This window comes from Misgurnus anguillicaudatus, chromosome 17, assembly GCF_027580225.2.
Source record: "Misgurnus anguillicaudatus chromosome 17, ASM2758022v2, whole genome shotgun sequence".
Classification (NCBI taxonomy): domain Eukaryota; kingdom Metazoa; phylum Chordata; class Actinopteri; order Cypriniformes; family Cobitidae; genus Misgurnus; species Misgurnus anguillicaudatus.
The window spans coordinates 34656501-34682360 of NC_073353.2; the positions used below are offsets into that span (position 1 = coordinate 34656501).

At 37.8% G+C, this 25860-nt stretch overlaps 1 protein-coding gene across 5 annotated transcripts in view; it reads right to left on the reverse strand.

The window, feature by feature from the left end:
• znf385b (zinc finger protein 385B) overlaps positions 1-25860 on the reverse strand; it is a 203042-nt gene that overhangs the window by 26079 nt on the left and 151103 nt on the right. For all 5 annotated transcript variants that reach the window (XM_055214620.2, XM_055214619.2, XM_073854672.1 and 2 more), the window contains one exon: positions 7673-7783. In XM_055214620.2, coding sequence (XP_055070595.2) covers positions 7673-7783 — 111 coding nt within the window. The remainder of the gene's footprint in view (positions 1-7672; positions 7784-25860) is intronic.

Genomic DNA, 25860 nt, shown 5'->3' on the forward strand with positions numbered 1-25860 from the left:
TGACTGCTTGAGACTGGCTCCAAAAGGGAGTCAATATATACCTCCATGTTAAAACGCCCAACTTTACAGTAGAAAATAATGGGCCCTATTTTAACGATCTAAGCGCATTGTCTAAAGCGCACAGCGCAACGTCTAAATGGGCGTGTCCGAATCCACTTTTGCTAATTTAACGACGGGAAAAATCATTTTTGCGCCGAGCGCATGGTCGAAAAGGGTAGGTCCTATTGTAATGGGAGTATTTTGGGCGTAACGTGCAGTAAACCAATGAGAGTCTCAGCTCTCATTCCCTTTAAAAGCAAGTTGCGCTGGCGCTATGACTAATCCCTATTTAGATGACGGACTTTGTAAACTGAAAAACTAAGCGGAGGTAGAAGATCCCCAGTTTAAGATTAATGTTAAATAATTGTGTTGTTTTTCCCTTATATTGAAATTGTTATTTTTTTATTAAAACCTTTAAAACCCGTTTTCTTTTAGTCATGGAAGTAAAAAGCAGGCTTGTAATTGCTTTAAATGTATGGCTATCCAATATCATCAAAAAATAATTTACAAGTATGTAAGATAAGGTTTGTACTCTAAAAATACTTTATTTGTAACAAACAGGAGATAAAGAATTTACAAACGGCTCTCCTCACGTTTCAGCACTTTGGACAGCGTTTTTTTAGCAAAGAGTTTTTTTAAGCATTACTTACAAATGTTTCTCATCTCGCCATATCCACAGGTACATCATATACAATAAATCCGTGAGGTAGCATTAAAAAAAACATTTAAAAACAGACGCATTTGTTTAAAGCAAAGCATTTATTTACTTTTCAGGCTGCAGGTAAAGCAGCTCTTTGTGCCTTTTAACGTCTCATAATCAGTCCTCATTTATAAATATATATAATCAATAATAATCTCTTAAATTCAATCCTTTAATCTTTCATATTTAAAAGCATTTTTGTGCTGCTGCGCATTTATGTACTTTGTGATAAGCAAACCCGCGTTGTCCTCCCGTTTATAGGCGCATATTACTAATGCGCTCTTTAAATAACATAAAACATATTGCGCCATTGACCTTAGACCAGGTTTTTGTTGGTCAATGGCGTAGTCTATTTTAGTTGCCTCAAAATAGCAACGCGCCAATAATGCGCCTGAACACACCTCGTTTTTCAGACCAGAACGCCCATGGGCGCAAAGGGGGCGCAAATGCATTTGCTATTTAAACAACGCGGCGCTAAACGTGAAAATTAGGGTGGAAACTAGCGAAAGACACTTGCGTCGCGCATTGCGCTGCATTGCGCCGGGTGTAAGATAGAGCCCAATATGTTTACAGCCTGGTTCAAAAAGTGTTATTGGTCTATATAGCTAAGTTTGCCCTTCATGACAACTGTGACGGGGGTGATTTTTTTTGTAACTCATCCGTTTAAATTATATTAAGCCTTAAAATACTGCATAATTAAGGGCGTGGCCACTTGAGTGACGGTTGAACAACCACTTCCGTCATTAGAGTCGAGCTAGGCGGGCACCTCAGCTTCACCCATGTCTCGCCTTTTTACCCATTTTTGGTTATCTGCGAGTGATGCCCGGTAACGCACGGCAAAGATGGCAACGGCAGGCAACGCCTACTTTAAGCTTCACATATGATCTCTACAAACCTATGGGTGACGTCACAGACAATACGTCCATATTTTTTTAAAGTCTATGCCAAAAACACTTTTTGTACCAGGCTGTAAACATATTTATTGGGCATTTTAACATGAAGAGCTATGGATATTGACTCTGGCCAGTCTTTAGCGTCCAATCGATGCATTGCAGTTTAAGTTACTTTTGTGTTGGCTTCTCGACAGAGACTGGAAGGTTACCCTTTGGTGTAAACGCGGATCATTTTGACAACGTTGTCGTGTCTACGTGAAATAAAGAAAAATGCAGAGGAAAACTTTTTGTCTTTTACTAGATTGTTGTCACGTAAACAGAGCTTTACATTAAAGTTTCTTATCAATATTTAACCGCATTTAGTACCAAATAATAAAAACAAAAAGAAAACATCTTTAAAGGAATATTCCATTTTCTTAAAAGAAATATCCAGATAATTTACTCACCACCATGTCATCCAAAATGTTGATGTCTTTCTTTGTTCAGTTGAGAAGAAATTATGTTTTTTGAGGAAAACATTGCAGGATTTTTCACATTTTAATGGACTTTAATAGACACCAACAATTAATACTTAATTCAACACTTAACAGTTTTTTCAACAAAGTTTCAAAGGACTATAAACAATCCCAAACGAGACATAAGAGTCTTATCTAGCAAAACGATTGTCATTTTTGACAACTTCTCGTTTAGATCCGGTCGTCATGCGCTAGCGTGACCCGACGCAATACGTCATCATGTCAAGAGGTCACAGAGGACGAACGCAAAACTCCGCCCCAGTGTTTACAAGCGTCTTGAAAGAGGACCTACGTTGTTGTATGTCAACTGATACTAATTAATGTCTTGTGTCAGTTTATTGTTTACAATGGTCCGCAAATGTGCGTTTTATATATGTAACACGTGACCTCCCTACGTCACTACGCATTTTCGTTAGGTCGCGCTGGACCGGACCTAAACGAAAAGTTGTGCTTTAAAAGTGTATATTTGTTATTTTTATTGTCGGAAGTGACGGTCGTTTTGCTAGGTGGGACCCTTATGCCTCGTTTGGGATCGTTTATAGTCCTTTGAAACTCCGTTGAAAAAAACTGTTAAGTGTTGAGTTAAGTATTAATTTTTGGTGTCTATTAAAGTCCATTAAAATGAGAAAAATCCTGCAATGTTTTCCTCAAAAAACATAATTTCATGTCGACTGAACAAAGAAAGACATCAACATTTTGGATGACATTGTGGTGAGTAAATTATCTGGATTTTTCTTTTAAGAAAATGGAATATTCCTTTAAAGCTAACTAAACTAACTATTGAAGTAATATCTCTGAACTGGCTTAAACAGCTCTTCTAAAATTCAGGAGCAAAATCAGTACAGAAAAGAGTTATAAAAAACATTATTATACGACAGATTTACATGTAGTCCAGATTCTGTTACCTAACACTTCCTGTGGACAACATGAGAGCACAAAACACGGTGAAGGCACAGCGCACAGGCAAACACAGCATCTTCAGCCTGGCGGGAGATAAAGGTAAACACAGAGTCAGGGACGCCGGCTGATTCATTCTGACATGCCAACCACAGCATCACTTTCACTTAAGGGGGATTCGCTTTGGACTGGGCCTGCAGAAAAGCATCAGCCGGGATCAGAGGGAACGAGAGAGACAGCTCTATCTTCCCGGATCAGAACGCGGTAACACGTGTGCCCAGAATTAGCCTCAAAAACATCTGCGGTCTGCACTACATCCGCTCACACCTCTGCCCCGCGTTAGCCTCAGACACGCTGCTTTATCTTAAAAGCATTGTTCAAATGAGCAATTGCAAGAGGAAACCATTTTCAATTATCACAAAAAGAGCGTCCATTTTACTTTCCTCTTTTATTGTGCTTGTTTGGAGCCGGAGAAGGTTAGAAGATAACAGGGCTCCTAGACAAGTTAATCTCTAGCAGTCGCTTCAAATTCGTTCTCTGTGTTGGAAAACGAGGGTTTCAAAGTCGATAGCAATCAACCAATTATGCACAGCGGGAGGGAACAACACACAAATCAGAGACCCGGCAGACGCCCCGCCGAGACGACACGATCGCATCTGCAGATGCTCAGAAATCCAGAGGTGCTACCCGGGTTCTGTCCTGCATTCTTGCCTGTTTGTCACGATACAGATGAAAAGACAAAACTGCTTCAGCATCTGTTTTTCACTCGGAGAGAAGTCTTTTCTCAATTACCGCTCGCTGTGGGAGTCCCCGTCAGAGCCAGGGCTTAATGCCACCTTGCCATTCATCTTAAATTAAACAGCTTAATCAATGCCAAGACAGAATGGTACAACATGGCAGTACAGTAAGTAATTACCCTTCTCCCATAGAGAACAACAGCACACCGCATAACTCGCTGCCGGATGAGAGTCAACTTCAGTGCTCTGTGTAAAACCAAACACCTACATTGACACTCAAACAAAACAGCACGCTTTATTAAAACAACTGGCATTTTATTGCCACTGCATTAAAGCCAATGAATAGATACTGCAAATGTTTTTTTTTTTTAGAAACTATGCATGACAATCTGTTCACATACAGTAGACAAAAAAAGGAAAACTGAGTCATGCGTTCAATAAGTCACAATAAGATAACAGATGTTGAGTGTTATGAGAAATTGTAAAGAGGAATGAAAATCATAAGGAATTAAATAATTACTAATTCTCTCTAAAAAATGCTGGGATATTTGCAACCCATTGTTGGTTAAAAAGGAATGACCACAACCAGTTGGGTTGTAATTTAAGCTATTCTGGGTTGTTTCAATCCAAAATGCTGGGCTGTTTAAACCCATTGTTGGGTCAAATATAAAATTTTCTAGGTTAATTTAGCCAATGGCTGGGTTTGTCCCTTTCTGAACTAATGTTCAAGCTTAAAGATAATAACTATAATATTCCTTTACACCAAACAAAAATACTAAACACAAAATACAATTTAAAGGTGTCTTAACAACTGCGAGCAAGCCAGTAATTTTTTGTGACTCTCAAAAGCCTTAAAGGATTACTCCACTTTCATTTAAAAAATCCTGATAATTTACTCACACACATGTCATCCAAAATTTTGATGTCTTTCTTTGTTCAGAAGAGAAGAAATTAAGTTTTTTGAGGAAAACATTTTTTAGGATTTTCCTCAATTTAATAGACTTTATTGGACCCCAACCAGGGCCGGGGTGGGGCCACTTTTCAGCACCATAATGTTTGATTCCTGTTCTTTGTTTTCTTGATTCTTGTTCTAAACTTAGTTTGCAATGGAGGATCGGCTACTTTTCTTCATATATCCTACAATTTTAATATACTCTATGTATGTAGAGTAATAATTTGAATAAGAAATCATTGGTATTGCGTATGTGTCGTAGATGGCTATCCAATGTGTATACTTTAAAAGCTCTGCGGACGTGTGCGTGCATGAGCCGAATGTGGAAAAAAGGTATACCCGGTGTCATGAGCAATTCGGTCCCCCTGGCAATTCTGCCCCCTTAGGACCCCCGCGTAATTTCATTGGCTGAAAAAAATCCTCGTGGGTACTTTCTTAGCGCCTTATTACAATTCCTACAAAATCGCGTTATGATATATGTAGTAAGAACATTGTTAAATTGAAAATTATTTTATTACATTATTTTTTTAAACAAATCGTATGCTTCTATTTTGTACAATGTAATAAGCTTGCTAGACCGCTAACGCAGACAAGATATCGCAATGAAAATTTTTGACCAGGCATTAGTGCTCGGTACCAATCAGGGTCCTAGGGGAGACCTAATTGCCAGGGGGACCAAATTGCTCATGACACAGGCCCTTACCTCACCTTCATGTAGCGCATGCCTTGTCTGGACTTGATGTAGGCATCACGATACATCAATGTTTTCGAAAAAGTGGATCATGGAGACATTTTAATCATTCATGATCAAATATCGCACACCCTTAGTTAAAAGTAAAATTTTTTTCATGACAATCGTTTTGCTAGATAAGACCCTTATGCCTCATTTGGGATTGTTTAAAGCCATTAGAAGCTGTGGTTAAACTGTAAACTGTTGGGCTCCAATAAAGTCCACCAAACTGAGAAAAATCCTGGAATGATTCTCCCAACAAACCTCAATCTCCCCTCGACTGAACAAAGAACGACATCAAACTTTTGGATGACATGGGGGTGAGTAAATTATCAGGATTTTTTTTTTTTTTTAAGAAAATTGAGTAATCCTTTCAGTAATTCACAAATCTATCTGACAGATTCAGTGAACAGAACTGGTTCATTGTCGTCTGTTCAGAAATAAGAAAACACTGTGAGGACCAGCGAGTACAAGCAAAATGAAGCTTATCAATTTTGCTTTGCCTTCTTTTGTTATAGTCTTTTTCTTTCATTATATTCATAGTACAAAGTCAGAGATTACATTTTTTATTTTACCATAGTACTATAGATTCAATACCATCAAACAAACGTCAGTGAATCTTAGTGCAGAACATATGCCATTAACAAAAATGTATTTGATTTTCATGTAAGATGAAAAGGCATAGTTTAATATGACACATGTCATTTATCATATTAATTGACTAAACGTCTCATAGTCAAAGGAAAGTATATAAATTTTAAACAGATTGTAATTCGTTTAAGAGGACAATACTGCATATTTAGTTTTATTCTATTCTATATATTAATAATTATTTTTTTCCCATAGTTTTTTCATTTAAAGGGGACATATCATGGAAATCTGAGTTTTTTCATTTTTAAGTGGTATAATTGGGTACCCAGTATTTCTATCAACCTAGAAAATGTAAAAAAGATCAATCCAGTAACTTAGTTTTGGTAAACCATTCTCTGCTAGCATGTGAAAAATAGATAATTGAAATTTGGCTCCCCTTGTGATGTCAGAAGGGGATCTTATTATAATAATCCCGCCCCTTAATCTGCACTATCCAACCACGGCACTGCCATTTAGTGCAGAGATCAGCTCATTTGCATATAAAAAAACTGCACATTTTTGCTCACACCTACAAATGACAATTTTAACATGCTGTAATAAAATATCTATATGGTATTTTGAGCTTAAACTTCACATTTTTACTCTGGGGACACCAAAGATTTATTTCACATTTTAAAAAAGTCTTGTGAAATGCCCCCTTTAATGTAAAGCAGGTTTGAAACATTATAAAAAAGCTATATGAATAAAATAAACTTAAGTTATTGGTACTCTAAATTAAACCAGGGGTTTTCAATCTTTTTGATGGCAGGGTCCCCCACATATGATGAACTTTTAGCGAGGGACCCCTTTTTTAAACTATATATCTATATATATATATATATATATATCATATATTTTTTTCTAACTGTGTTAGATAAATAGTAACTGTGTGATATTATTAAGATAGAAGATTTTCTACAAACTGAATAGGTTAATTGGTTAAACATTAGATTTGTAACATTTTTGCTTTCTCTTTTTCTTGAGACCCCCTAGAACCTTCTGGGGGACCCCAATTTGAAAATCCCTGCACAACTTTTTGAGAATATATTTAACAATATCACATAACTACATTTTCAAAAGGGTATTTAGGCATCTAATCTAAATCATGTGCTGAATAATTTCTAAACAACGAATTTGGCTGCCATTGACACATTTAAAGGAAACGAGTGAAATTACTGAAAAGCAACACATTAAACACTTGCTTTAATGAGACTATTCAAATGATCCAGCATGTTCCTCTTTAGCAGTGACTAAAAAGTCTTCATTAAATTCTGGCTAAGGGCAGAACTGGCAGCGATTCATTTCCTAAAATTACCATGCATTACCGGGGTTTACCTCAGTGTGTGTGATTAATGAAGAGTGTTGCCACTCACACGGCTATACAGGGACTTATTATAATCAGATATAATGTAGGTCTGTGACGTGTAACAAAAACAGATAGTTTTACACAGACAGGGCTGGGCAAGATCACATTTCTTTTCATAATTTTAGGAAAACACTGGAAGACGACGCACAACAAACACATTCACACCTCCCCATGTAAACATACAACAAATAAACATTTGGTTTTTGTACTCACATCCGAATTAAAGCGGAGCTGACAGATGTTGCACGAAATTACTTGCTTTTTCTTGGGAGGAACGGAGACTCCAAATGTGTGGTTGATTACGGCTTTCTGGACGGGGTCCATCTGGAAGCAAACAGCAGAGGGACACTTTTAGAAAAGCAGGATGAGTTTGAGAGACAGCCAAAGAGTCAGTGAGATTGGACACACACGGAGAGCCGATCTCCGCAACCCTAAATGCTGGGTGGAAATGAGGGCAATAAGCATCCGGAGCTGTAGGCGGGACAGCTGTTTAATAGTGAGAATCAATGGAAGTCTTGCTGGTCTCCTGGGATCTTGATGATAGAAATAGATACTTTGATTAGTGAACCGAAAAAGATGAACGTGTGAAAGGAAACAGCCACATCAGCAACCGAGTGCTTGCTTCAGTTTCAGCTTTTAAATTAAAACCATGTACTTCTACTTTAATCTAAGAAACACATTTTATTCAAAGCAAACAAAAACTTTCAGTAAACCATCACAAATACACTCACATTGACACAATAAATACACTGTAATACTGCAGTTGAAATCTTTGGTGTTAAAACTGTTATAGGTTTAATTTAAAATGACATTTTATGTGTGGATTTACCATAATGTTTGCTATTGAATTTCATTTTATTAACCCTTATGTGTTGTTAGGGATATTTCCTTCCACTATGGGGTTAATTTGGCCACAATTTTCTTTGTGTTTCAGCAAACTGAATGATTTTTGGTGACAAATCACCATCACATATTTTGGAAAAATGCTTTGAAATGAAAGAAAAGAAAACCAAAAATACACCATGGGAAAATTTACTACCCTTTTGTGTTGTTTGTGGATGAAAAGATCCATTAAAGTAATGTGTATCAGATGTATCAAAATGTATCAGATGAATTTTATGTTACTTTTTTTGCATAAATATGCTAATCAACCTAAGTGCTGATCAAAACTACCAAATGTTTATAAAAATTACAGGATTTTAACTCTTTCTTCCAAGTTCATAAATGATGTCACTGGATTTGGGAAAAAACACACAAAATTACTGATTTTCAATATAAAAAAGTGATTGTGGACTGGATTTTTTTACCCTTTTCACAGTCTTGGGCATGTCAATAGTAAAAAATTGGCTTTGATGCATTGTTAGTTTTTGTGAAGCATCATACTTTATTTTTTTCTCCCTCATTTACTGTTCGTGGCTGTTTTTGCTCTATTAACTAACAACATTTTTAATCTAACAACATTTTTGATTGCAAATCCATGACACCATATAATCATGCATTTTTGATTGTTGGTGGTTTTGTCTTTTGCAAAGAGGTAAAAATTGTCATTTTTAACTGTTGATTACCATGTGGCACCATTAACCCTTGTGCATTGTTCCAATTTTCTACCCGTTCGTGTTGTTAGTGGCCAAATTAAACTGCTGTAAAAATGTATCAGATTTAATTTTTTGCATAAATCTGTTAATCAACCTCATTACTGATCAAAACTACCAAATGTTTACAAAATTCCATGATTGAACTCTTTAATTGCCAAGTTCATAAGTGATGTCACTGATTTGAGGTTGATTAACAGATTTATGCAAAAAAAATTGAAAAAAAAATATCTGATAAACTTTTACAACAGTTTAATTCAGTGGCCATTTTTGGCCACTAAAAACAAGAAAGGGTAGTACATTTGTCCACGGTTTATTTATGTGAAAATATAAGATTTGTCACCAAAAATCATTCCATTTGCTGAAACACAGAGAAAGTTGTGGCCAAATTAAGACAAAAAAATGGCCAAAAATGGCCCCAACAACACAAGGATTAACCTTTTTGTAGGCCTGTGCAAAAACAAAGCCTAATTTCTGCCTTGTACATTGAGTTATATGCAGTGCCGGCTGATCACTGCTCTTCCGAGGGGCGCAAATTCAAAATAAGTGTTTGGAGTGTTATGTGTGTTGTTTGTGTTTTCAAAATATGTGTTGCACACGCGTCAAACCCGTTTATGATAAAAGAGACGCTCAAATTCACAAAATACACACAAGACACTCCCTTAACACTAAACTCTCTTTTATCAAAAACCCTTTAGATGCGTCGGCAGCAGGCACTTATTTTGTCAAGACATGTGATGCCCATAGGTTAACTCGACGTGCCGAACACATATTTTGAAATTACGATCCACACACATGACCGGCTACATACATGTTGTGACGAACTTCGTATCGTGCGCCCTCAAAAAAAGGAGTATAACAGCATGTTATTGTTAGTGTGAAAGAACAAAGCCCTTTTGTTTAATCTGATAAATATATTCAAGTGTACAGTTTGTTTGTTGTCATGTACATGTGCAACTGAAAATAAGATGTGAAAGCTACAGCAAAGGTACAGTAAGTGCTTAGGTGAAGATTAACTATAAATTATATTTATAGATTTTCATTAAATTTAAGCATCTGGAAGACCTGGTTTTATTAGTGACTTACAGTACAATTGAGGTCCATGCATTCCTAAAAATCAACTTCATCACCCTAGCATGATCAACCAGCTGAGCTACAAGTATGCAAATACAGTAGATTAAAAAAATCCAACAGTCAAAATGTGTCTTTATATTGCATGCACTTACTGACCCTAATATTGGTAGATTTGTCAGAAGTGTCTTCAAATCTACAATTACAGATCTGAGAATTTAGAAAATACATAGACACAATTGAATAACCTTTAAAAAAACGTCTTGAGCAGAATCCAAGAATCATCTATACAGCATTTCTCTTCTTTGCCAAATCAAGCATAAAACCCTGGCAGATGACTTCTGGGTTGGCCTTCAAGTCATTGAACCACTTCACATGTACTCTACAGCCACGCAGGAAAACATTTCTTAGCCCACTTGACAGACAACCCGAGCAAAATGCAGTATCATGAAGTGAAAAGTAAAAACAGGAGCATATTAAACTTGTGACACTATCCTGGCACGTTTACCTGAAACAAATGGAGAGCGTCCATAACAAACTTCAGTATGAAATCACAACCGGTCCAGGAGGTTGAGAGAAACTGGCTGTGTCGTGTGCTTTAAGGGTGATGCAGTGGAGGTTGCTATTCTCACGACAACATCTCATTTTCCCTAACACTAACACACCCTGGATGTTTACTGAGCCCTGTATCTCACGCTGATTAGGTGTGAATAACTAATGAGCTTTAGTAAACAGGAATGAATGATCGCTACACAGGGAAACATGTTGGCTTCCGATAAGATTTCGTACCAGCTTGGCCCATTAAGAATTTAAAGCAATTTTTTAACCTTGTCAGATGGATTACCTCCAAAGCATTGACTTCTTTTAACTAAATTAGATGTTGGTCATTCCGCTCCAAACTAAATGCCATTTTAACACCTGCTTCGCTGAGTTTCATCCAAGCCTCCTTTCCAGTGTATTTTTGAATAAAACTAAATTACAGTACACTTACTTACTGCAGGTTTCTGTAGCTCAATTGATAAAGCATTGCATTTGCAAATGCAAAGGTTATGTTCAATTCCCACCCACTGCGCAAAGTGACATTGAAACGTCTTTTCCATGTCTTTTTTTGTACTAACGATTTGGGTCCCCTGAAGGTGCAGACTGTGACGCCAGACAATGTCTACTGAACATCCAGTATTGACGTTCATTGAACCTCTGTATAGGGGCTAATTGTAGTAAAATGTGGTCGTTGTGGATGTCTTTTCTAAATTAAAGTTAAACTGCGCAAAGTGACGTAAAAAAGTCTATTCCACGTCTTTTTTGGTATGTCTAATTTTAATCCCATGAAGGTGTATACTGTAACGACAGACATTGGGTCTCATTCATTAAGCATGCGTACGCACAAATTTGTGCGTGAGATGTGCATACGGAAGTTTTCAGGAACAAATCAAGATTCAACAAAAACTTTCGTATCAAAATTTCTTCTAAATGTACAAAAAAATTCAAGAAAACCTAAAACCACTTGTACGCAATAATCATGTACGCTATAATCAAATACTAGGCTATAATTATTATGGTTTATTATAATGTTAAAATATAAAATTAACATGATTATATTTTATATTGTAATATTTTTTGATTATATATTATTATACATAATCTATATTATCATTATACATTATATTATACATTATTATAGCCTACTTTTTTCTACACATATAAAGAAAATGCACGTAATGACAAACTTCACACTTTCCTTCCTCACTTTAGAAATCTCTATATGAAAGAGTCTGCTTAAGCCTAATGTAAACATCATGTAAATGTAATGAGAAGTCCAATTATCAATCACTTGATCTCATGTCTGTTTTATTTTAGATACAGATGCTCGTCTTTGTCATATTAATTAAATGTCATATTTGTTAACGCATCTAATACTACTTTAATGTTACTCCACAAAACCTCCCAAATAAAAAATGCAAACTTTACCAATAATAAATATGTTCATGGATTTCTTTTCAAGCTCTTTTGCTTCTATGACAAACTGCTTTAAAATTTTCTGTGGACCAGGGCTGCGCAAAACCCTTATATGGAGCTGGTTTGGGCGTGTTTTATGCAAATTACCAACCTCGCGCTCATGTAGAACACTCCAAATTCACTAATGTAAGAAAAAAACTCATGTGCGTACGCAAGTCTTGTGAATTAGGTGGGAAGTTTTCGTGAGAAGTTCAAGTGTGCGTACTGTATAAATATGAAAAACGTACGCAATTATTAGTCAATGAGACTCAATGTCTTTTTTTTCAACGTCTACTATAGGTCAAGTTCACTGGACCTCAGTATAAGGGCTAATTATAAGCGATATTACTCCAAACATGGTTGTTGTGGACATCTTTTCTACATCAAATTTACAAACATCAAAATCAAAAATTGTTTAGAAATTTAGACGTTTTTAATACTGCTTCTATCTGTGGATCTGTAGTCCCATTTCAGAAGGTGGCATACTGTTCATTTTCCTATAGCTTCTTTTGTCACAGCAGCAGATAAAATGCTTCATTTTCTAACCCACAATGTTCTGCCTTGATAACATGTACCACATTAAACACAATCGGAGATGATGTAGACACAAACTGCAGTACACTTAAAATGAACCATCAAATTAGAGGAAAAACAGGGAAATGTAAAAAATAAATAAATAGAAAATCATGTTTAATCACAAATTACCTATACATGTATTCACAAAAAAGTCCAATGGAAGAGAGTGCATCAGGGAAAGAATATAAGTCAATGTGCTCTATGATCTAGGGTTAATCTTAGTCCATCAAACAAAACTTAGAATGACCATGGCACTCTTTTAAATTAAAAAAAGTCTTTATTTCTACATACAACAGGTATATAAGCTCTCCAACGCATTTTGGCCCATGACTTTCTCAGGGAGAGTGACACACACAATTCAGCAACAGGTGAAAGCAGTTAAAGTCATGTGAGTAGTTAGCAGTTGTTATGTGACCAACATCTCCATTACAGCATTTAATGTAATCTGCACATGTTTTAGATGTCAAAAAAGTTAGTCATACGTTCAAATGGTTAGACGTCCAAATAGCAGACCTAGTTTGCACATCGTGTAGACGTCCAGAATTGGTCTTGGACCGACAGATCTGCATGTCCATCAGACATAAGACAGATATAAACTAATATTTTAACATCTCCCTTCAATCCACATGGCCAGACTGCTGTGAATCGAGTTCCTGAGCTTCACAAACTGCTTTTACTGCAATCAAATGAAGCAGACTCTGACGTCAAATGGACTCGGGTCTGTAGCAAAAGCTGTAGTGTAAAAGCACTATAAGAGGCTGACTTCTCTTTAGATAAAAGCACAGCGCTCTCTTTTCGATTAGAGGACGTCAGAATGGATGAGCAGCCATCCATTCATGACCTCTGCGGGTCACTAATGCAACTCGTTGTCGTTCTGCTCTACAAACCACGGTACAGGAATTGCCCATCGTTCTTTGAATGAAAAAGCCGCACATTGGCAATCCGTCAACTGTCCAACGTACAACATGTTGTGCATGACTCTGAATGGTGCTAATCTGTAATTAAAATCTCACAAGTACAACAACTTCCAGTTGCAGGCAAAAGATACAATGACTTTAGATACAGAGGTGTTGACAGAGAGGATTTTGCAAGCCTAAGCTGGTTTTGCAGTTGCATTTCTTTAAATGTGGCCGGTGTGTCCTGGGGCCCTATCTTGCACCCAGCGCAATTGACTTTGTCAATGACGCATGTATCATTCGTATTTTGCACCGGTGCACAGCGGGTTTTTCCCTCCACAGGCGCACGTCGCAAACTAGGGAATGAACTTGCACTCCCTGGGTGGTTCAGCGCAAAAAAGGAAGCGTGTTTCGGCACAAACCATCCCTGATGCTATTTTGCAGTTTCAAAAAACAATTGCGCCACTGACCAGAAAAAAAACTAGTTTAAAGTCAGTGGCGCGTTGCGAGTTGTTCATTATATGCTATTTTAAGGGCGCATGCTTGACCATAATGTATAGCGTGCACAACGCGCATACACTGTGCTTATCTAATCTACACAGATGCAACTGTTATTTTTGCAAATAATAAATTGTTACAAAGAAAAATATTAACAAATGAGATAAGGGAAATCATTGTGGTGAGCATTGTGGTGATAGTTTTTATTTATTGTGTGGCTGCGTTAAAAAATTATCATGCAAATAACGATTAAAATATTTTCATACGTTTGTTGTGTGGCTGTATTACGTTTATTTTATGTAAATAATGATTCAAATGTTTTCATAAGAAACCTTAATGTATGTGAACTTGATTTTAAGTGTATCTTGGGGTTGGACTGCTTGCGTTTCTTGGGTGCCTATTTCAAAGCCCCCAAACCCTTCAACGCTTTCAGCGGTGAGGGTGGACGCAGCGATGTCCTCGGCTGGCGTCAGGTCCTGTGTAAAGGCAGATCCACCTCCCGTTACACGGCGTGCCCGATTTATGCTGACAAGCTTGGAATTCCCCTGTCTCCTGACATCATTGTAGCGCTTGTGGCGCAACGTACTGGGGATGCCAGCTGATGAGACAGTTGTGTCTATTTCCTCCCACGCATGTTTAACCGACGCTGATTTGGGCAGGTTTCTCCCATCCCCATACAAAACAACTTCTCTGTCTTTGACTGCTCTTACAAGAACGTCGGTCTCCTCGGCTGTGAACCGCTCCTGGCGTGCGCCTGGTAAATCCGCCATAATAATAGCAACCCGCCATGGAACTTACGCACTTGCGTTTAAAGGGAATGTTGGATGACGTTCTGATTGGTTTATTTGACGTTACGCCCAAACCACACCTATGAATAATTAACCTACTTCAGACCAACCCCTTATAGATTTGCGCCTGGCGCAAGAGTTATTTCTCCCGCCGGGAAAATAGCAACAGCGCCCAAGATCCGCCCACAAAGTCACTTGCGCTTTGCGCTTGACATTTGCATTTCAGATCGTTAAAATAGGGCCCCTAATGTGCGTTTGTAGTCTTTAATGTTGGAGCGAATTATTTATTAACATTTATGCATTTAGCAGACACTTTTATCCAAAGTGACTTACATTACATACATGATACATATCTGTATAGTATGTGTGGTCTCTGAGATCAAACCCATGACTCTTTGTACCCATGATCCTTTGTACTGTAAGACAATTCTCTACCCTTATGAATATTAACCATATTTTTTGGTAGTAACCATGGTTTTTTGGGGTATTGATTACCATTGGCAAAACCATGGTTTAACCATGTTTTTTTAACTGTGGTAAAACCATAGTTATTTTTGTAAAATACGAACTGAGCAACAGGAACATATATATGTCTCATGGTTGGCCCCCAAAGGATTTGTCATATGCTACTGAGAGTGACTTTACCTGTCAATCAGGGATTGTTAATTATCTTGAGAGGAAGTAAGAGACCCCAGTCACCATCAAATGAATTTAAATTACAGCACCCTGTCATTCACCTTCATTCCTCCATAATAAGAAAATCTATCAAGTAAACAAACTCCCACCACCGACAACAAACATGAAACACGACTGGGAAAATGATTCTGAAACAATGCACGCACACAAGCAGGAAATCTGATAAGCTGAAATGTCACGGTAGCAAACAAACACGAAAGCAGATTATGATAAAAATGAAGGTGAATTTCTTATTGACATGATAAGGATCAGGAAAAAGCAGCTATGATGTGAAAGCAGTTCTTCATCTCTGAACACTCATGTCATCTCTTCAGTAGTCTCAGCTGCAGACAGCATAACTACAGACCGCCCGTAGTCTCTGTACTAACACAGCACGAAGCATCCAAAACACAACCCATGGAGATACTGGTAACCAGCAGTGCTAGTCTTTGCAGCAGGCACATTTCATGCATTTATTATTCGGGGTTTAGGGGAATATATACATTGACCTTATACAGTATAATCGTGTATAAGAGTGTCACGATTTCAATTTTAAATTGCATTCGATCGAAATTAAGTCACAACCTCGAACTTCGAATTAAAAATGGAATTGTCGATGCTGCCACGCCCTTATGTCACGTCCGGTCAGATTGCCAAGCGGAAAAAAAACACGTGTTGAGTGCTACGAGTCAACCTCCTCTAATCTAGCTAGCTACAGCCAGTTAAAAGATGGCATGGCAGATGCAGGAGAGACCACGTGAGCTGCCCTTTACATGGGAAACAAAAAACAGCAAGCGCCTCCTGCCAGCTGAACTCAATCAGAACAGAGCACGCAAGCGTGCACAGCAGAGCGCCGTCTGTGCCAGGACCGGTTGTTTCTCTGAACTGAGATCTGTTTTAGTTTCATAATAACTTATTTCAGTTGCTTAAGAGTTATAAAAACAGCATTTAAACATGACTTATTGGGGTATAGTCTCACAATTGAAGGTAATAAAAGCGCATTTTTAAGGTGCAACGTAGTGACAGGAATGTTCATCTGACAGGACGTTTCGTTTTATCAGGTATGTGCGTGTAACCATATTTTTCCACTGGCAGCACGACTAATGGCAGGGCAACTCCGGGTTCAAGGTCCGATATTATATTTCATACAAGTCTATTCAAAAATGGCATAGCATTTTTTGTGCTTTCACAAAAATGTAAAAATCGAGAATCGAACCGAACCGTGACCTTAGAATCTAAAATGTAATCGAATCGAGGATTTGGAGCATCATGGCAACCCTAAACGTGTATAATAAAAATGCATCTCAAGATACTGTATCAAAATGACAAATCCTCGTGTCATTGTTCATGAACAACACAGTCAAAATGTTAAGCCATGTTGTCAATATGCCAAGTGTACCCAATATATCAGTATCTTCTGATGTAAACTGTGGACGAATTCACATTTTCACTTTTTTCTGTAAACAAATTACACACATTGTGATATTGTAAAACAAAATCATATTTTACTGTACAAATAATTTTTACATTTTTTTTTTAGAAAGATTCACTATATATACTTGTAAGAAAGGTCAAATTCTCTGTAATTCATAATTTCAAATTTCACTTGAAAAAACTATGGAGAAACATGCTTACATTAACAATTTTGCATGACATGACTTGTACGATGAACTAATTCATAAATGTTTTGAGGTGTAAGACTATTCAACTGAAAACAAAATGTATTTTGATGAAAATTATATACAAGCAATTGAAAATGTTGGAAACAGCAGACATAATTGACTGCATGATGTATCAAAGCATTTGCAATTTGTCCAGAACAATGAAATTATGTGAATTAATTTCTGATCTGTGAAATGCTCCAAAGCTACTGAGAAAAACTGTAACTGTGGGTTCACACCAAACGCGAGTTTAACGATTTGCACGAGTAGATTACATACAAAGTCAATGCAAAGACGCAATCAGACACATTCTCGCGTGGGGCGATGCGAATGACGCGATATTTGCCTCAAACGTGTCTTCGCCCAAGTTAAAAATATTCAACTTGAGCGAAAAATTCGCATGACACGAAGTTAAATCTCGCGAGTAATCTAGAGCGAATAATGTGATGCCCCGTGTTGTGTGTGTGTACATAGCATAATGTTAGATTATGTCAATACAATTGTTCATAATACTGTAGTTCAATGTAGGGCTGCTCGATTATGGGCAAAATCATAATTAAAATCAGTATTTACACGATTACTCAGTGACTTTAAAAACATGCAATCAACCTTTTCATTAAGAAAGTGTTGCAATAGGCTAAACATCAATGCAGTGGTGGCTTCAAAGTGCTTTACTCAGGGTTCCCACACCTTAGTTAACTTCAAATTCAAGGACCTTTTAGAGACTTTACAGTTCCAATACCCTCAAATACAAGGACTAATTGTGGGCACATTTCTAGTGAGAGCAAGGTTACATCGTGTTACCTTTTAAGATACATTTTTACAGTTCCCTTTCGAGGTTCCCTTCCTGTTCCCTGCGGTGACACTTTGGTGACGCCTCCAGGGGTACGTGCGTCTGAATGTGTATATCAAATTCAACCAATGGTGAGGCTTAATGACAAAGACAGGGTGACGCGGGAGTCAGGAAGTATATTGCTATCTGAAATATTGCCAAAGACGGCGTTACAGGGATGCAGGAAGTATGGCGGGGAGACACAGCGTCTTGTTCCCTTCTCAGGGAACAACAGTTACATACAGTATGTAACCCTAGACGTTTTCATGTGTCAAACACAACTATGAAAAAATAGTTTTGGTATGAATCAACATTCAGATACAGAAGATATAAGCATTTAAAACTAACAGTTTAGCACGTGTGCTTAAAAAGTCTAGAGTTTTTATTTTGTTATCCTACTCTACACAGGGAATAATATAGATTGAAATATGGATTTCCACAAAACTTATAGCACAAAATAGATTCAAGCACTTTCAATGACCTGTATCTTTGTATGTTTATTTTCAAAACTTTCCCAGGGCCTTGATTTATTTTCCTAGATTCACAAACTTTCAAGGATTTCAAGGACCCGTGGGAACCTTACTGTCCGTTTACACCTCCACCGGCGAGAGTGTCAATGTGGCTGGAAGTCATTCATTTTTAATGAGAGCCGGCGGTGAGCTCCGGCAAGTAGCGTCATGGCACGTCTTGGACAGTGTGAGCGTCGAGAAGAGTAGAAATCAACTCAACTTTAAATGAGCTATGACGCAGTTTGGCTGCAAACAAATTGAAGGTGGAAACATTCGCCGGCAACCAATCGGAAGGCAGAAAAGGATTCGAGAGAACGCATTTGAGCAACCACTAATCTTTTTCTTGATTATCTTGTTTTTGTAATTGTTTGAATGAAAAATTGCAATCAAAAACAATTAATTGCACTATCCTATTTCATTGTGCATTAACTAATGTTAACAAATGGACAGTTTACACCATTCAGAGTTCAATTGCTTGTAAAATCTCCCTAAACTCTTTCTTTCTTGCAACCAATATCTACTCCCTCAGTGCTATTATATCCCTATAATAGCAAGAATGTCTTTAAGTGGGCTGATAGCTGTGACCTTGCCCGTGCCGCGTCTCTGAAGTATAGAAAGCAGAGCAGATGGATTATTCGCTGCTTCCCTTCATGGCTGAGATCACCTGGCTGAGCACAAACTGGTCTGTTATGACTCTGACCGCATTGATTTCAGTCATACAGAGAAAGACAGAGCGAGCCGTGACTATGCACCGACTGTAATAACACCGGGATCATCCCTCATCTGCGTGGTCCACTCGAGCACAAAATCACAATCTTACTGATGGCTAACTCCTTTATCCAACGCTGTCTCAACCACACAGCTTTATTCAATATACTTCCACAAGACAAATTGTCCCATTTCCTTATATTGCTAGTCTATCATCTGTATTATTATTAGCTGTAATAGGAAGTTCATGGAGTGACCCTGACTAGATGCGATTTTGAACTAAGCTCATTTAATTGTAAATTATACTTTAATTTTAATTTAATTTGTTAGTATTTATGTTAACATTAAACTTAATTAAATAAAAGAATGTGTTTCTAAGTATATCAGTTGTTCCTGTATAATTTGCAACACAAAGGTTATGGGTTTAAATCCATGAAAAAAACTGAATGCACTGACTGAATGCACTGTACGTTGCTTTGCAAATGCATAAATGTAGCTGCTATTTTTGCTGTTGTATTAAAATTGGTATTGAGTGGTTTTGATTCTGGTATCGCGACCATTCTGACCCGTGATATCTGGTGAAATCGTGCTAATAGCAGCTTGGGAGGACCTGCGGGTTTCTTGCTCTGCATGCGGAGTGAAAGAAGCACTAATTATACATAAAGACACCTGCTCATGATGTTTCACAAACAGTCGGACCTGACCGTGTGCCAGGAGAGGCATATGCCAGGGCACACAGACGCACAACTTTGTTTTTATGCCACCATAAACATGTCAGTTCTCTTTCTTTTAAAACATTCCAATGTCTGCTATATTTATTTGGAAAAGTGTGTTTTATTATGTGGAATATATTTATGTGGAATAGTATTCTTATAGCTCGATGGGTAGAGCATTCCATTAGCGGCACAAAGGTCATAGGTTTAAACCCAAGGAACACACATGCACATAAAATGTATACCTTGTAATTTACTGTAAGTCACTTTGGAAAAAGCATCTGCATTAATGTAAATGTAGTCTGGGTACCAATATTAACTCTTTAGGTGGAAAACTGTACTTAATGAAATGACTTTTGGACTTTTTTCTGATAGTGTAATGCAGCAGCTTAGTCTGTAAATTAGGGGGGGGGGGGGGGGTTTAACGGTATTTCATGCATTCTGACTTATTAACATAGTTTAAGAGTTGGATTCCTCATGCTAAACAAGTGTCAATAAAAGCAGTTGGAGGTGGGGTTCGTACAAGTTTGGGTACGACATGGGTACATCTTACATACCATAGGTAGACCTTACGTATAATTTCTTTTATGGGCACTTCCCCCGGAAAAGCACGCCCACACGTCAATCAGCGTGAGAGCGAGAACCGAGGACGCTAGAACTCACAGGCATCACTTTACGCAACAGCTTTGTTTTATATCAAGACTCAACAATGGCACGAAAGAAGAAGTGTGTTTTTGAATGTAAGGTGAAGTAAGCCAGCCTTAGGGGGTGTGCACACCAAAAGTTTTACCCCATGGCCGGTGTATGTTTTCAATTGTTTCCAGTAGAAGCTTAGCGTTTTTCAAAAAAGCCAGAAGATATCAGTTTTTTTTTTTGTGCAGAAAGCCAACAGTCTGCGAAAATATTCAACTTTGGGTTAAAAGCTCAGCTCACCAATGTCAGTTCTCACACGGACATCCAATCACAGTGGAGGAGGGGCGGGACAAATATCACAACAACCAACCAGCGCATCATACAACAACTGATAAACAGAGTCGTATAATAAGAGAGTTACGACACTCACATAGACGTCCGTTGTAAGAATGGAATGCGGAAGTAACAGCATGTCATGGAGTGACGCATAGTTACAAACGCAGCACTGAAGCCCATTCATTTCAATGGCACCTGCTGGTAAATCGATGAAATTACCGTTTCTCTTTACATTTTCAGACATTTTATGAATATAGTCAACAGTGATATTTTATGAACTCTGCTGTAGGTAATGATTATCGTTAATAATAACTAGTAAAATTTTTATATTTTAATGAGTTGTGTATAATGTGTGAATAATATAAATTTAATGCTTTAATATTTTATTACTGGTGGCCATCTACTTTATACTTATCTTTTTTTATATTACGAGTAACACTAGGGGGCAACAGCGAGAAGCTAAATGCCTTATAAGAAAGTCACACTGCTTCACAATGCTGCTATGTGTTTCATTGTGTTAGTAATACGAGTGATGTATCCTCGAAAATCATGTATAATTATTTAACATTTAATGTGTACTATAAATACAATTAAATATGAATTTAGTGTGTTTCTGTTATGCTTCACTGTTAGAAATAACCGCATTGGCGATCTTTTTTGTGATTTTAATATAGTAAAAGTGTAGGAATTATGTTTTTAGCAGATTGATAGCCATTTATATAGCCATATTTTTGCTACAAAAATAAAAGATAAACTGTGTTGCTGTAGTTGGTAGATAACCACAGTTATCTTTGGGTCACCATTAACTGTTTATCTTTATTAACTGATTTACTGTATTTCCATCACTCCCTAGTAAAAAAACTTTATAAACATAGTAAGTATAGTGATCAGTTCACATTACAAGCTAATATTTACCTAAAATAGCTGAAAACCTATGCAAACAGATTGACAGCCCTGCTTGGTTTGGAACTGTAGAACGTTACATGAATCACGTGACCGCGCGGTGGCGAGATCAAAACGTTTCGTAACTCTCTTATTATACGACTCTGGTTGGTCCTATAAAATTCCGTGGTTATCATGTCTTGCAATATCCAAAAATTCTTCTTGGATATGAAATTGTTTAACGCCAAAAGTTGCTCTTTTTTAAATAAACTTGCGTTTAAAACTACTTAGAACACTATCTAAGGCTGCATTGAAAAGTAACTTCACGTCTGCTGCCGTGTTATAACAAATAACAAAACTGCTTTGGTGTGCCGCAGTCTTGCTGCCTCCTCCCCGTTCTGTGATTGGTTCCCTATTTCAGGGGCAAAAAAGGGCCATAGTTTCCATGCTAGACTTGCACCGTGAAAAAAATTTGCACGCAAGGCAGCATGGGGAAACCCAGGCTAAAATATAACTAATTTTAACAAACAATGTCTTAATAAAAACATTACTGGTGTGCATTTTGAGGCAAAACAAAGGGCACTGATGTATTTTAAAATATGTCAGTGCAAGTTGTTTTAGGTTTGGACAGCTCTTTTGTCTAGGGCTAGAAACTGCCTCTCTGAGTTTAATATTTAATCTAATATACTTTATCGAAACATGTATGATGGTAACATGAACATACTGTAGTAAGAATGATCTAGCTGATAAATAGAAACGTTGATTGCTGGAGAATATAGAGGTGATAAATATGAGACAAACAAACAACAGACCTGATCAAATGATACCTTGATATAACTGGAAATCATGTACATCACTGACTATAATCACGCTGTTCCTTGGAAGCTCGACACTGACTACTGTGATTAGCTTCATTAGGAGAAAATAATTCATTTGATGGCCTTGTACGGAGACGGTATAATTACGGTAATTTTGCGGTGGGATGATTGCAGCCTGGAGAACCTCTTGATTTGCAGGAACAGTCAAGCAGTAATTATGACAGCTTCTGCCGTTTATTTGTTTATTTATGGTGCAACTGTTGGGCGCTACCACAGTCCGCACTCGGTTACTGACTGTCTGATGCATATCGCCCACAAAAAGTGCAGGACGTGTACGTCTGACCACAAATATACATATAATATAAGTCCGCTCCTTAGGGCATACATTTGCTGAGCAATTACATGTCGGTCTTCCTGAGATTCCTGAACAAAATAAGATTGACAAAGTGGACCAGACTTCATTAAAGCCAATCTAGGTGAGACTGCTTTCATTAAAAATGTCACTTCAATGGCAGAACAGTACAGCGAAAAGGAAAGATTTTGAGCAGAACAAAAAAGGCAGAAGCCCCAAAATCAGCCGTACTTTCTATTTCAGATCCCATCAGCTCCTTCTCTGTGTCTCCCTTCATTGCCATCAGCACAGCAACCTGCCTGGGTTTGGGGAGATAAAAGCACAAATCGATTTCGTTCCCTCTTATTCTGGGAGGTTGGTCCAGCGGCTGAAATCAATGTCTGAGGGGACGACGCTACAGCAGATTTTCCCCTTAAACACCCACTATATTCACCTACACCTGCATGCTAGGGCTGCCCAATTGGATAAAAATAACATATTGAACTTTGATATGATAAGAATTTAATATCAAGGCGAGAAATACAATCACTTTAAACAACATAAAACTTTGTGTAGCTGTATAAGGTCTGCGAACAAACTTGCAAGCCATTCACTTTCTCTCCAAATTGAATTGCGTTTCGCCCACGCCGGTCCGGGGAATAAAAAGAGTCACTCATTGAGAGTGTTCATACGTGCTCTTTTTAAAAAGAAACAAAGACAGACCCCTTTCATTTGACCCGAAAGTAAACTGAGTAAAAAAGCCCCCAAATCTTGTTGAATTTATATTGCTTCTGGTTCACTTATTACAGTGGAAATTAGGGTTGGGTATCGTAAGAAATTTTCTGGTTCCGGTTCCGATTCCAGTTCTGCCTAACAATTCCCGGTTCCGATTCTGGTTCCATATAATACAAAATAATGCACAATACTTAGGCTTGGTCCACACGAAGCCGGTGCATTCCCTATCCGATCATTTTTTTCCTTGTTCTAAAAAAATTATCCGTGAACACGAAACCACTAAAACCGACTGAAAGCGGTGTAGTATATATGCCGGACCAGTATGGGGCGCTGTAATTCTGCCACAGATATACACTATACACGAAGAAGAAGACTTTGAGCATGCGCATAACCAACGTATGGTGTTGTCCATTATCGCTTGTTGCTCACCACAATTGTTGTTGATGTTACGTGTGATGCTTCCGACACGTGATGGGATGACGTTTTCGCTTCACAAAATATACGAATTGGCTGTACAAACGAAACCGCAAGGGTGTCGATTTCAGATTTATCCACTTTAGGACCCGGTTTCAAAAAATAGCGGTTTCACTCTCTCAAAACGCCAGATCCGTGTGGACGAAACGGCAATAAGATAACAAATTTATACGTATACAGTGATATGCGTCTCCGTGTGGACAGCCCCTCAAACAATTCCATTTGTGTTTATTAATCACTGTCAAAATATTTTAAATGTAAAGTGAATTAATAATTTTAGTCACTACATCATTTATTCCTGTTGAAGTAGTCCTTGTAAGATCATACCTGGTGAAGTGGACATAGGAGCAGTAGTTCTCAAACATATGATTTGAGATTTATATAAGCTGAAGTGTTTTGTCATATATCCGGCAAAGGCTGCTGTACAAGTAATAATTTTTGTATGTGGATGCGTGCATTGATGCAGGCTTATTTAATGCATACATATATTTTGAAATATAAAAATGTAAACGAGGATCAGATACGTTTTTTTTTGGAGCGTCCATGCGCTCTAAAGAGGAGGAAAGCAGCACGGTCACGTTTTCCGTGTGATTTAGATGGGAAATGTGAAGCAATTGAGCATAATGTGCTCGGCCACTTCGGTGGGTCCTCGAGCCCTGAGCAACCACGGGATTGGCACCTATGTGCGTGTTTATTGTATCACTTTCATCCGTGAAACAACACACGGTTCAAGTGAGGAATCTTTTGGGGTCATAATAATGTCTGCACAGCGCTAAAAACGCATTCTGATGCTGTACTGGTAGTGAAAATTTATACTTTTTCGTAACCTTGACCAAGAGAGAACATACTGTATTTGAGAGGTGATAAAAAGAGAACTAATGAAGGTAGGATGAAACAGATATTATTATATTATTAAAGCATCTTTTGACTGCGAGACTATCTGCTTTACACTCTAAAAATATTGGCTTATGTTGGGTCAGAAAGCAATGTTTGGGTTGTAATTTATAAATACACTGGGTAGATTTTAGCGGCATCTAGCGGTGTGATTGTGAATTGCAACCAAAAGTCCACAGCTCACCCCTCCCTTTTGAAACGCATAGAGAAGCTACAGTAGCCACCACAGGACAAACATGTTGACGCCGACTGTAGGCGTTTGCCAACTTTTTTTTTAAAATGAGCGCTTTGGTTGCAACAGTATGATACTTGCTTTGTTTATCAGTCAGGTTGGTTGTTGTGATATTTGTCTCACCCCTCTTCCACTGTGATTGGATGGCCTAGTGAGAAGTGACATTGGCTTGCTGAGCGTTTTAGCCAAAGTTGAAGATATTTCAACTCTCTGCGCTTAGCTCGGAAAAAACACCGAGTACGCTCAACGTGGACAAAACCCGCCAGATGTTGCTGTTTCTTATAAAATGCTGCGCTTCTATTGGAAATAATTGAAAACAGCTTTTCCATCGAGTTTAGTAACACTTCAGAGTGGGAGGGATTATAGGCATGTCGTTATATTTGCGCTGCTTACTGCTGTGACATTGTTGTACATTCCCATACATTAATTTATTTCTCAGTCCGCCACAAAATTAAAATTGACCACCACAAACAGATGTTTGCGCGTTTATCACTATCTCGGCCTCACATGACAGTTTCTGTACAAACACCCGTGGCATCGGTCGATGCGCTC